Source organism: Dioscorea cayenensis, chromosome 6 (genome assembly GCF_009730915.1).
Source record: "Dioscorea cayenensis subsp. rotundata cultivar TDr96_F1 chromosome 6, TDr96_F1_v2_PseudoChromosome.rev07_lg8_w22 25.fasta, whole genome shotgun sequence".
NCBI classification, from domain to species: Eukaryota; Viridiplantae; Streptophyta; class Magnoliopsida; order Dioscoreales; family Dioscoreaceae; genus Dioscorea; species Dioscorea cayenensis.
In genome coordinates, this window is record NC_052476.1 from 9713890 (window position 1) to 9727210 (window position 13321).

A 13321-nucleotide genomic window follows, 5' to 3' on the forward strand; every position below is an offset into this window, starting at 1 on the left:
TGTCTACTTTCATGTGGTTTTATGATTTTCTTAATTGGGAGCATTCCTATAATGTGTATTTTTTATTGGTGCATGATATCTCAAAATTTGTTTGGAATATTCTTGTGATTTTTAAAATGAGGAGAAGCCATGTTGATTTTTTTTTTAATTTTTGAATAATGTTTTAGATGGAAATTAAAAATCTCGTTATGGTTTGTATTTATTTTTGAACTATTGGATTTATTAAAAATTTTTGTGATTTAAAAATAATTAAATTTGGACATTTTTTAAATTTAATTAAAAATAATTAAATTGTATTTGTCAATTAAAATGCATAAATTTAAAATTTTAGTTTAAAAAATAAATACATTAATAACTCATATAAATATTATTTATAGAAATTGGAGTCATTTAATAATTGTTTCTTTTACAATTAAGATACATTATTTAATTAAAATATTCAAGGGTACAAAAGTAATTTTTCTAAAAATTTTCTCCCTAATCACCCCTCTATTCCTATCCCCATTCCCTCCAACCAAATATTACTTTTATTCCCATCCCCAATCCCCTTTCCCTATTCCTATCTCCATCCCCATCCCCTTCCCCATCCCCATCCCCATATTCTCATTCCCTCTAATCAAACGGACCTTAAGTGTCAGTTGAGTTTCCCAAAAGAGCCAAAGAGGGATTTGATGCAGCACATGCTTTTTATATTAAATAATATATATATATATATATATTAGAAATTATATAGGCAAGAATATTAGTAGTTGCTCATGAAGAAGTTCATAATTTTTCAGCTTTGATCATTATATCTATATGTCCTTGTGTTTTTCAGTTTTTTTGTTTCCCTCTGTAACCATATTAACAGTTTGTCTAGCTCCTTCAACCAAGAAAAATAAATAAATAAACCAAAGTGTGGAGGTATACGACATCAGAGGGTTTTGTGGTGGCCTATGTGTCTAATATATTGTTGTAATATAATCTTCGATTATAGCATTTAATTAACTTAATCAAGACAGTAAATAAAAATAAGAACTTTTAAGTTTATAATTAGTCATTTCAAATAATGTCACAAGACTGATTTTGCCTCTTTCATGCAAATATTTCTAGCCTCCTTCCGGTCGTTAACTACAAGCTTGGATTATAAATTGTCACTCATTTTCAGATGAGCCACCATGAAAATGACTAAAGAGGAATAAAGTCAATTGAAACTCTAAATCAAAACATAATTGGTTAATTTCTTAATTAAGAGATACACACACACACACACACACACACAAAGTTCTAAAAGAAAAACATGAGTGAAAAAAGTCAAGTTGTTAATCTTTGTACAACTCTTTAATGATTCAAGATATCAAAATCCAAATGGAATTCTCATTGAATGACAACTTACAGTGAAGTAACTGTACATTGAGAGAAACCTATCAATCTTGACACAGACCAATAGAAAAGTAATAAGTTTTAACCCCTTTTTTTTTTATAGATAATAACACAGAACAATTAATTAGAGTCAATGCAGAATATAATCATAATAATTCTCAAATAATTCAATATATGATACCAAGCTCTCTAATTAGAGTATCAGTGCTAAAATCATTGAAAAAGATAAAACTAGTAAGATAAAAAAAGACACAAAAGATCAAAGAATTAAACTGATTACCATATATATTCTTTTCTCATTAGACAATTGAATTATTACAAGATTATTTTCTCAATATTAACTAATAATTACAGCCATGCATAATAAAAATATATGGTTGGTGAGTGGGGCTTATCAAGAACCATAAAAATGCATGCAAAGCTTATATATAATGAAAACCCTAGAAGATTAACAGGCATACATACATGTAGGATTTTATTACTTTGATCAATAGGTTAGCTAGACAGTACGATCAATTTGCATGCATGTCTTGATGTTCATGTTCCACTCCATGTTCATCAGAAAGGAGAATACAAGAGATGGTTATGGGAATACACGCAAAATATATCAGATAGGTAAACGGAGAAGAATAAAGTTATACTTGTGCAAGAGTTACGTTGTGTAATATATATATATATATATACACATATAATTAATGGAAAATTGGTTATAAAACCCTCAAAAGTTCTATAATTGCATATTTACCCTCAGAAAAAACATAATTGTATATATACCAATGAAAAATATTGGTAATTGCAAATATGCCCCTCTTGTCATATTCAGTTAATCAAACTTGATTAACTATGGTTATAACTTGAATTAAGATATACAAAATGTCCAAAATAACCTTTATACAACTTAAAAAAAATTTCAAAGGTATATGCAAAAGGTATAATGGTCATTTTATATATTTGTTGTTTTTTAACGGATGGGTTTTCAACTAATTTGAACCTCATGGGTATATACGTAATTATATATATTATTCAAGAGTATGTATGCAATTAATCTTTATTCAGGGACAAATATATAATTTCAAAATTATTCTGGGGTACACCTGCAAAAACCCATATAATTAACTTATACAAAGTTTTTAGTTTTTTTTCCAAATAAGTTGTGAATTTACTTCTCAACCCAAGAATTTGTTATTATTTATTTGACATTGCATGATAAAGGTGTTTTTATAAAAGCCAATTAACCCGATTAAGAATAGAGCAAAAATAGTGAAGAAATTAACGTCACAAACTTCTAAATAAAAACATCATGGGGTCGTTTGGTATGGGGAAAGTAACAACTTTCCTTGAAAAGTTGAGGTTGTGAAAAGCTTTCATATGTTTGATTGAAAAAAAGACCATGTAAAGTAATGGTCAAATTGTAATTACTTTCCCTTTGACCAATGAAAAGGATTCACAAGGGGAGGGGGTGTGAAACGGATTACATCATGGGTGGGAAAGCAGGAGACGTAAAATTCCAATCTCACCCTTTTCTAATATTAAAATTCTTCTCTTTTGTCATGTCTTCTTTTTAAAAACCCTAATTTTAGCGAAGAACTTCTCCAACGTCTTCCTTTTCAAAACCCAATCTCGGTAAGTCATATAATTTTTTGTAATTTTTTTAAGAATATTTTCTTATTGACTTTGATATTGTTTTATTGATAATGGATTCTTATTGAAAACTCATTGAAAAAAACATGCACAATACATTTTCTTAAGGTGAGATCTATCCACAAAAAGATTGCCAAAATTCATATAGAAAGCGTGCCTCTTGGATAAAGTCCAGGTAATCATATTTCTCATAATAGAAAAGCAAGAATTAAATATCTACTTTTGCCGGGTATATAAGCAATTTTCTTAATTTATTTATATATAAACCATTGATTAATGTGTAAATTAAAACATAGTTAAAATTAAAATAATTGATATTCATTGAAGGGTAAAATTAAGAATAAACATAACTTTGCATGGAAAGGTTATTCATAACAAACAAAGGAATTCATTTTGCATATATTTCAATCGCAATTTTCAAGGTTCATACCAAACACATATTGTTACTTTACAGGGAAAGTAAATACAGGAAAAATGAATGCAAGGAAATACTTTGTAGGGAAAGTGTTTCCATGCAAAGTACCAAACGGGCCCTATGTTGCAAACTAATCTAAACAATGAAGGGATTAATAACTGATTTCAAAGCTTTTAATTAAATTCCAAAAATAAAACATAAAACCAACAATCCCTACCATTCACACAAAACCTAAACCCTTAACTTTAATTTCAAATGCATTTATTTTGAGGAAGTTATCTCATACTTACAACAATTTGTGTGGCGCCGCAACCAACCTCGAGTGTGCCATTTTTTTTTTTTTTGGGTGCGGATAAAGCATTCTTTCAGAGTTGGCACTCTACCTAATTCCTCCACCTAAAGAAAAACATATTAAAGAAAAGTTAAAAGTTATGGTAAATTATAAATAATAATATTAATGGTATTTATATCGAGTAGGGGCATTACCAGTCTAAGCCTATGCACAGCAGTAATGACAGATCCACCATGGTAAATAGTAGTGGAGGAGCTTCCAATTTCTCCTCTATTCAATTTGTTCTTTTCACTTATTCTCTTAAACTCCTTTGACTCCTAATGCCTCTGTAAACCTTCCCAAACTGTAGGAGCCATCCATAGAAATGGAGCCTTGTAAAGTTATGAGCAAGATATAAATTTTTCTTCAACCATTCACTCGCCTCATGGTTGAAATGCCGCAACACTGAAGATTCATGTTGCGTTTTCCACGTGTATATGCCCTAGGAAAGAAAAGGGCTAACCAAGTTATTGTTTTTTCATAGTTCACATGCATAATTGAAAACTATTAATGAGTTTAATTGTTTAAATGATATTTACCCAAAAAGAGGTGAATATCTTTTGCCTCACATCTTTGGGCACTTTCCCCCATCAAGTCCATGAATGGTTCTTTATAGTGACCTTTGACTAATTCATGGATTGCTTTCTTAACTTCATACTCTTGAAAACCCATGATATAAAAACACTTTAATTAAAATGGAAACACTACCTTTTAAAAAAAAAAACATTAAACACAAAATTATAAAATTGTCATAACATGGAATTTTACTTACAAAATTAGGCTATATGGGGTGATAACCCAGGAGGGCCCAGTTCTCGCAGACTCATTAGACGGCCCCTCCATTGCTATGGGTTGGTTCTCAGTGGCATGAGCAGAAGTCTCAACATGTGGAACTGGAGGGCTTTATGCAACTAGCGCAACTATTGAAGGTTGTGGAATTGGTGTTGATAGAGTTATTGTAGTTGTTACCTGAATATTTGGATATATACAAGGAGGCATTCCCAACTTCCGACTTCCAACTGTAAGATCACCTTCTATGTTGCATAAAGTTGCTTTTATGCAGCATTCTTCCATGATTAGCTAAGTTAGAATACAAACAAGGACACAAATGTCTAAGAAGTTGTACCATTCCCAATATATTTTAATTCAATAATCTTATTGAAGACAAGTTTCTGTGTTAAATGCTTATATTTGCTTTGCCTACATCTTTATGAGTTATAGGAAAACAATAATTGTGCATGTTACACTGTTATATAAAAAAATTTATTCCCCGCTTCATTAAAATAACATGACATTCCAATTTGGAAGAAATTGTGGCTATAAATCATTTATATATGGCTCACACTAAAGGAACAAGTTTACAGCTTGAACAATTGAAGCCAAAATTTCTTAAACTAAGCAGATCAAAAATGAAAACCATGGCAAAAAGTTAAGGTAGAGAATTAGAGATGTATATGGAGGATTAGTAAGCACCTGAATAACATATATCACACAATTAACTGAGATGTATATGGCCCTTAGCTTGTCTGATGGAGGTGAAGCCCTCAACTGGCGTAACGCGATGTTGACTACGGCGTCGCCACTGGGCAGCATGCAAACGCCACGACCACGCTGACGTGCGTACTCTGACAGGGTTTCTAGAACGTCGGCGCCGCTGGAGACTTCAAGGACGTGAGAGCGAAGCGCGCTAAGGCTGTCACGGGGTGACGATGATGGGGGGCTTAGGCCACGGGAGCGACGAGTCGGTGCCGCCGAGGTTTAAGTATTGTCGGCTTTCAAGTAGGGTTTGGGTTGATCGGCAGGCATTGGTGGAAGGAGAAGAAGATGAGAAATGTGGGTTTGGGTTTGGCGGGAAGTAAAGACAGTAGGAAATTTTGAGCTGTTGGGGAAAACAAGACCTAGGGTTTTTCCCAAACTTTAATTTCAAAAGCCTTTATATTATTATTATTATTATTATTATTATTATAATAATTATTATTATTACTTCACTAGCATTTGTTAAGGCCTGATCTATCATTTTTTTAACCTTTTATGCACCATATGTTTAAGCCTCTATTGTTTATAATACAACGAATGCATGTGATTTATTTAATGTATTAGAAAAATAGAGTTGATTTTTCATCTTGATGAAAAAAATTGTTTTCACAGTGACAAAAACACGAAAAGGAATATTTATGATTGGAATGAAATCATACTCCACTTTATATTTTTCAATGGTTCACAGCGAAAGTAGACATCTTTTAATATAAATAATAATTTATATAATCAATACTATTTTTAATATAAATAATAATTTACATTATCAATACGCAAATAATTATTACTATTATTATTATTATATATTCATAATTATTATTATTATAATAAATATATATCTGATAATAATTTATTTATTCTGTAATAAATATATATCATTCCTTATTTTTTATTTTTAAAAGAAATGCAAAAGTATTATAATTCTTTTATTTATTATTTATTTATTATAATTCAAACATATTAATATTATCACAATTATATCAAAAAAATAACATCAAAATTTAAACCGGTTCTTTGATGATTCTAAGCTAAACATTTTAGTTTTTCAGAAATAAAAATAAAACTTAGTTTATAGAAAATTTTAAAAAAAAAACACTCGTTAGATTTGGCTCCGTGACATCTATATAATAAATTATTATCATATATAAATTATTATCTATATAACAATATCATATTACAATAATTATTATTATTATTATAAATTTTCTAACTGGTGCAATCCTTCATCTCTCCAAAATTGTTAATAACTACAATTATTGATTCGTAGAAGCAACACTCTATTCCAATATCAACTTTAAAATTAAGAAAAATTAAGATAAATTAAGATAAGATAATAGGATAGTTGCTCACATACCTCACAAGGAAGAACACCACACTATTACAACAAAATTGATAATTACAGCATGATAGTTGCTCACACGCCTCACAACTTTACTCCATCTAATGCATATTGGATTGCCTCGCACGGTTCCTTTGCTAAAGCCTGCACAATGTTGAAGAACTCCTTGACCGTCATCATAAGTCGTCACGATGTCTCCATGTACTCCATACCACCTACACAGTTGCAGGATGTGTTGTGGTTCAATATCATACCTTTCCATTTAGATGGTTTGCAGGTCTGATGTTATGATTGTGTTGAATTCTCTGGAGTTCATGCTCACCACCAAGTGAGTCTGCGGGACTAAGACATGTGCTTGACCTCTCTCATGTCCAATAGGTTCCAAACTAGGTTGATCCATAAGTGTGGGGCTTAATGAACCGTGCGACATATCGCCTCGCACTGTTTCGTAAATAATAAATTTTAATTATATTAGTTAATTTATACTTATCTAATTATAAATTATAATATAAAAAATTAATATAAATAGAGTATTATTATTATAAATACAGAATATCATATGTATGTGTAATTAAATTATGCAAAAAAAATTCTCATATATTTTTGTGAAGAATATTAGAGATTTTATAAGAAAATATTATGCAAGTATATAAATTTAAGTTATTTTTATTGTGCGTATGTAATTATTATAAATAGAGTATAATTATTATAAATATAAAATATCATGTATATGCATAATTAAATTATGCAACAAAAATCTCATATATCTTCGTGAAGCATAGTAGAGAGTTTCTTAAAAAAATGTTATGCAAGAAAAAAATTATATTTTTTTATCGTGGGTACGTAATTATTATAAAAAGAGTATAATTATTATGTAATTATTATAAATATAATATAATTATTATAAATATAGATATTATGTGTATGCGTAATTATATAACGCAACAAAATTTATACTTATCTAATTTTAAATTATAATATAAAAAATTAAGTTTTTTTTATTGTGGGTGAGTAATTATTATAAATAGAGTATAATTATCATGTAATTATTTTAAATATAGAGTAAAATTATTATATAATTATTATAATATAAAAAAAATTAAATTGTTTGTCACGGTTTTTGATACGGTAAAGGCAAAACCGTGCCAAAACCCGTGACAATGGAGTACATTGCATTTGTCACGGATTTTGGCACGGTTTAGGTTTGACCATGCCAAAAACCGTGACAAATAAATTATTGGTGTGTTTGTTACAGTTTTTGGCAAGACCAAGCTTACACCGTGCCAAAAACCGAGTCAAATTCCATGTACTCCATTATCATGGCTTTTTGCATAGTTTTGCCTTTGCCTTCCCAAAAACCGTGCCAAAAAAAAGTTGATGTATTTGTCATAGATTTTGGAACGGTAAAGGCAAAACCGTGCCACAAACCATGTCAAAAGCCATGTACTCTATTGTCACGGTCTACTCCGTGCCAAAAACTGTGGCAATGAAAGATATGGGGTATTTGTCACAGTTTTTGGCACGGTCTTGCCTTTGCCGTGCGAAAAACCGTGCCAAATATCATTTACTCTATTATCATAATTTTTAGCACGGTTTTAGCTTGTCCGCGCCAAAAATCGTAACAAAAAAGGATTGATGTGTTTGTCACGGTTTTTAGCACGGCAAAAATAAAACCATGCAAAAACCCATGACAAATACCATGTACTTTATTGTCACGGTTTTATCTTTATCGTGTCAAAAAGCGTGACAAAGAAAGAGTTGATGTGTTTGTCATAGTTTTTGGCACGGTAAAGGTAAACCATGCCAAATGCCTTGTACTCCATTGTCACGGTTTTTGGCACAGGTTTTACTTCGCCATGCCAAAAACCGTGACAAAGAAACGGTGCAAAATGCCATGTACTCTATTGTCAAGGTTTTTAGCGCGGTTTAGTATTCTGCGTGCAAAAACTGTGACAAAGAAAGGGTAGATGCATTTGTCATGATTTTTGGCACGGTGAAGACTAAAGCGTGCTAATAAAACCATGTCAAATGCCTTGTATTCCATTGTCACGGTTTTTGGCATGAGTTTAGCTTGGACGTGTCAAAACCATAACAAAAAAAAAGTTGATGTGTTTGTCATGGTCTTTGACACGGTTATAGCATGGATTTTTCTCTAAATTTTAAACGAAAATATAAATGGTGTTAAATACCGTGACAAAATTGTCATGATTTAATAACCGTGCAAAATACCATGACACTTTGTTACTACATTTGGGTTTGGTGCGAATTTCCGTAACAAATTTGACACGAAATTAGAAACCATAACAAATAAATCATGCCAAATACATGTTTTTCTGGTAGTTTCCCTCATGTTGCTCATCATCTTTTTCTCCCCTTTTCCTTGATTACAACTTTAGAGAATAAAAATCAACTCTCCGTCTATAGTGAAACACTACATTGCTAACTACAATAGCACAAGAATGGGCTCAAGCTAGCTACGGTAGAAATTACAATACTAGGGGTATTAATATTAATATTCATAATATTATTATTATTTTAAATATAGTTATGTCTTTTCTTGTTGTAGATTACCTACAATTACTAGCTCCACTTTCTGCCCATATTATTTTATTTTTTTATTAAAATTACAGCAACAATATTCTTTTTAAAAAAATCCTACCATTCCTTTTTCATGTACATGTAGGAAAATTAATATCATTATTATAAAAAATATATTTATTATTTCGTTTTTAAAATAATGTGTTTAATTTTTTTTTATTATGTTCAAATTATATTCAACAATAATCAGCATAAATATCAATGATGAAACCTCTAAAAAAACGTGTTAAAAACTAATGAACTCCTACAACTAACATGCAAATAATGCCAATCTTAAAAACTGGAACAAATTAATTTCTCTTTGTTAATAGTAACTTTCTTAATACATATTCGATAGATTGGTGAATTAGGTTTATAGCCAAGTAGAAAAGCATTTATATTAATTCATTAACTTTCAAGATTTAATAAATCATATTATTATTAAATGGATTGCTTAAGATAAGATAAACACGACACGTACACGTGGAATCCAAATGTTAAATAATAACATCTTAACCACCAAAAGCATCATTTTATTATTCCCATAAAAGTTTAATCTAAATCCCACTTCCCATGCAAAAGATTAATTAAGATCACGTACAACGCCCTTGCAACAAAAACAAAACACACACATAATAATAATAATAATAATAATAATAATAATAATAATAATCTCTAAGAAACAGTGCAAATTTCACGAGCAATCCCAACCCTACGATTGGGCACATCAAACAAAATTCTATGGTTCTGATGTTGCATGCTTCCGATGATGTTGAGTCCAGAGGTATCATTCTCCGCCGCGCCATACATGGCCAAGCAAGACAAGCTCCCGGAACTACTATGTATCATGACATTCTCCGGCGGTAACTTCACCTGCAACCGATCAAACACTAAGGTCACCACCGGCGGATTCACCGGTCCGTCGTAGCACGTGTCAAAGCCACCAAGCGATGTCACCGTTCCGTTCACGTATTCCCTATTAATTAATTGGTGTAATAAAATATTATTATCTAAAATCAGAATAATAAATAAAAAACATCACCGTTTGTTTTTTTTTTTTAAATTTATTTTTGTGCACATTTAATTTTTTAAGTCTTTAACTGATAGCTAGGTTTAGGAAGCACGGACTCTATATTAAAATATGGATTATATTAAAATGGTGAAATAGTGACAACCTTATATTAAAATATGCATAATTTTTCATTAACTATTAATACAAAACTTAAATTATGAGATTTTTAAAAAAATATATATTAAATGATTCTCATGGATTAATTTTATCAAAAAAATTATATATAATCTGAATGTACATGTATTTTTTTCCCTATTATTATTATTATTATTATTATTATCTTATGAGTTTAATTGTGCTTTGACAACTATTTTATTAGTATTTAATGAAAAAATCCATACAACTATCCATTTTGGTCATAAATAATTAATAACCCTTCCATAACTAATTAAATAGAATTTTTCAAAAAAAAATTATGAATTATAGTTATTGTAAATATCAGATTCAATTACAAATAAAATAAATATAAAATCTTTCAAATACAAAAAATATTATTAAATAATTAAAATCATTTTACTCAAAATAAATACTATGACAAGTTTTTATTAAATATTAACAAAGTATACGTTAAATCCCAACCATGCATATTAAAAAAAACACACACACAAAACCTTCATTTTGTTTTATATTTTTCCTTCCTTCATAATATATATATATATAAAACACCTGAAAGCATCACGGACGGCGGCGTAGTCCGGGGCGGAGAGACGAGTGTACATGGAGCCAGGGTCAAGGACAGTGCCGGCGCCGGAAGAAGGGTCAAAGGAATGGACAGGGATGAGTTTGCGGCCGAGACGAATACCGGTCAAGTTGACGTAGTAGAATGAAGGGCGGCGAGGGTTGATGAGCAATGGCATGGTTTTCAAGTGTTTAGGTTGAGAAGAAGGTCCAAGAAGTAGAGAGCCAGAGAAGTTGGTGGAAAGGAAGAAGGGAAGACAGTAAGAGAAAGTGGAGGAAAAGATGGAGTTAGTTTGGGAGATGAAAGAGGATGGTGATAAAGAAAGGGAAAGAAGGCCTTGAGAAGGAGAAGTGGAGGTTGTGATGCAGGAGAAGGTGAAGTTTGGAAAGATGAGGGAAGAGGAAAGGGAGATAGTGTCTTGGGAGAAGGAGGAGCATGGGGAGGATGGAGAAGGGCAGGAAGAGGTGGAGAGAAGAGGGCAGGAAGGAGAGTTACAAAGGAGAGGGAGGAAGGTGGTGGAGGATGAGGGAGAGAAGGATGGGGAGGAGGAAGAGGAGCAAGGGATCCAAGAGAAAGAAGAGGTGGTGGAAAGGGAGAGAAGAAGGGGTTGAGGTGGAGAGCCAAGAGAAGTTTGGAGGATGTAGGTGGAGGACTGGAGGAGAATACGACCGGAAGATATGGGAATGGATGTGGTTATCTTTTTTTTGGATTTGGTGGTGGTGATGGTGGAGGAGGTGGAGATGGTGAAGAAAAGGAGGAGGAGGAGGATGACATGGAGTTTGAGAAGCATTTTTTTGGAGAGGAAATTAGTTAGGGATGGAGAAAGGGATGGGGAATGGGATGGAGTTTTGTAGAGGTGGTGGTGGTGTTGGTGGAGGTGGGGGAAGAACAGAGTGGAAGGCATTTGGGGAAGGGGTTTTGTGTATGTGTTGTGGGGGAGCAAGAGAAGGTTGGTGGTGGGGATGTGTGGAAGTGACTTTGTGGTTGTTTCCCATTTTCTTTCTGATTTCTCCACTTTCTTTGTTGTGTGCATATGTTTAATTAATTGGAGAATTCTTTTATTTGTTATTACTTTTTCTTTAAATTTGATTTATTGGTTTTTCAAAATATAAAAAAAATGCAATTTTGATCATGAAGAAAAAGTAGGGTTTCAATACCATGCTACATCTTAAACTAGTGAGGTGATGAATGATTTTACCTAGTTTTACAATTTTAATCTGCCGATATATTATGCTGTAAGTTGAAACATATGCTTATTTTACATTAGAATTAGAAGTTTTATAAATTGTAAATATAGCAAAATTTTTGTTTTAATTCCGAATTAAAATATTTTGAGAGGAATATATGCCTCTGATTAAAAGTAATTGAATCTCGCCTCTTAAATATATTTAGTAGTTTAAATACGTGCTCATTTTCTATTCTTTTATTAAACTTTATGTCAATGACAAATCAATCTTCTTCCTCTAACGTGGATTCAATTTAATATCTTAAATTATTTCATACAATTTCTTTCAAGCTTGATGAATATATTTTTTTGAGCGGAGAATTGCATACTGCAATTGTTTCATGGTTAGCTATCCCTTTCTTAAGTTAGTGAGTTTAAAACTTTAACACAATGAATGTGATAGTGGAAAAAAATTAATAAATTTCTTTATTTCTATGAAAAAAAGTAGTTAAATATATAAATATATGTCCCAAGACAAATATAAAGCAACAAAATACAGACTAAAACAAACTCCTATGAAAATTGTTGAAATACCCATATGAGCAATATGTTTATGAAAGACCTTCAATGGTAATCGCTTGGTAAGCAAATATGTCATTATAGAGTTTGTCCCAATGTACTTTATAGATATTTGTTCACTCTATTTTTCTCCTTTATAACTAGGAATTAAGGTTATTATGTTTTGCCTTTTATACATTCTTGTTTAATTAGAATACAACAATGCTAACTTTTTATCAATGTTTAGTAAAAAAATAAAAAAAATTCAAAAATATCAAAGAAAAAATAGAAAGAGCAAAAAAAGAAAAAAAAGAAAAAAAAAATCCAGATTTAAAAAAGGGAATATATTTATATATATAATCTAGATAATATAAAAAATAGAGATAACATAAAAAATTCAAAAAAAAAAAGCTAAAGAAAATCCGGATTCAAATAAGAGAAGATAAAAAAATAAATAAATAAAAGAAAACCCCAATTTCTCTAATCCTTATCGGTTGGTTCTAATTTTGGTGAACAAACAAGAAAGAACACGAATTAACATGAGAAAAGAGAGTAAAGAAATAAATAAATAAATAAATGAAGGAAAAACAAAGGAGACTACCGTATAGAAGACAGAGAAGGAGAAAATGAAGAAGACGACAGCAAG

The 13321-nt window shown here is 30.9% G+C and overlaps 1 protein-coding gene across 1 annotated transcript; it reads right to left on the minus strand.

Annotated features, from left to right (window-relative positions):
* Positions 1 to 9711: 9711 nt before the first annotated feature.
* Positions 9712 to 11810, minus strand: LOC120263300 (aspartyl protease AED3-like). Its single transcript, XM_039271167.1, has 2 exons — positions 10940 to 11810; positions 9712 to 10177 (listed from the first exon to the last, which is right to left on the minus strand). Exons 1-2 carry the CDS (start codon positions 11740 to 11742, stop codon positions 9877 to 9879), a joined length of 1104 nt encoding a protein of 367 aa, XP_039127101.1. The 5' UTR covers positions 11743 to 11810; the 3' UTR covers positions 9712 to 9876.
* Between the last annotated feature and the right edge of the window lie 1511 nt (positions 11811 to 13321).

Excerpts from the sequence above, each read along its gene's own strand:
- LOC120263300 (XM_039271167.1), bottom strand. The coding sequence starts at position 11,742 with ATGCTTCTCAAACTCCATGTCATCCTCCTCCTCCTCCTTTTCTTCACC. Across the intron at positions 10,178-10,939 it reads GCCGTCCGTGATGCTTTCAG|GGAATACGTGAACGGAACGG; the intron begins GTGTTTTATATA and ends ATTAATTAATAG.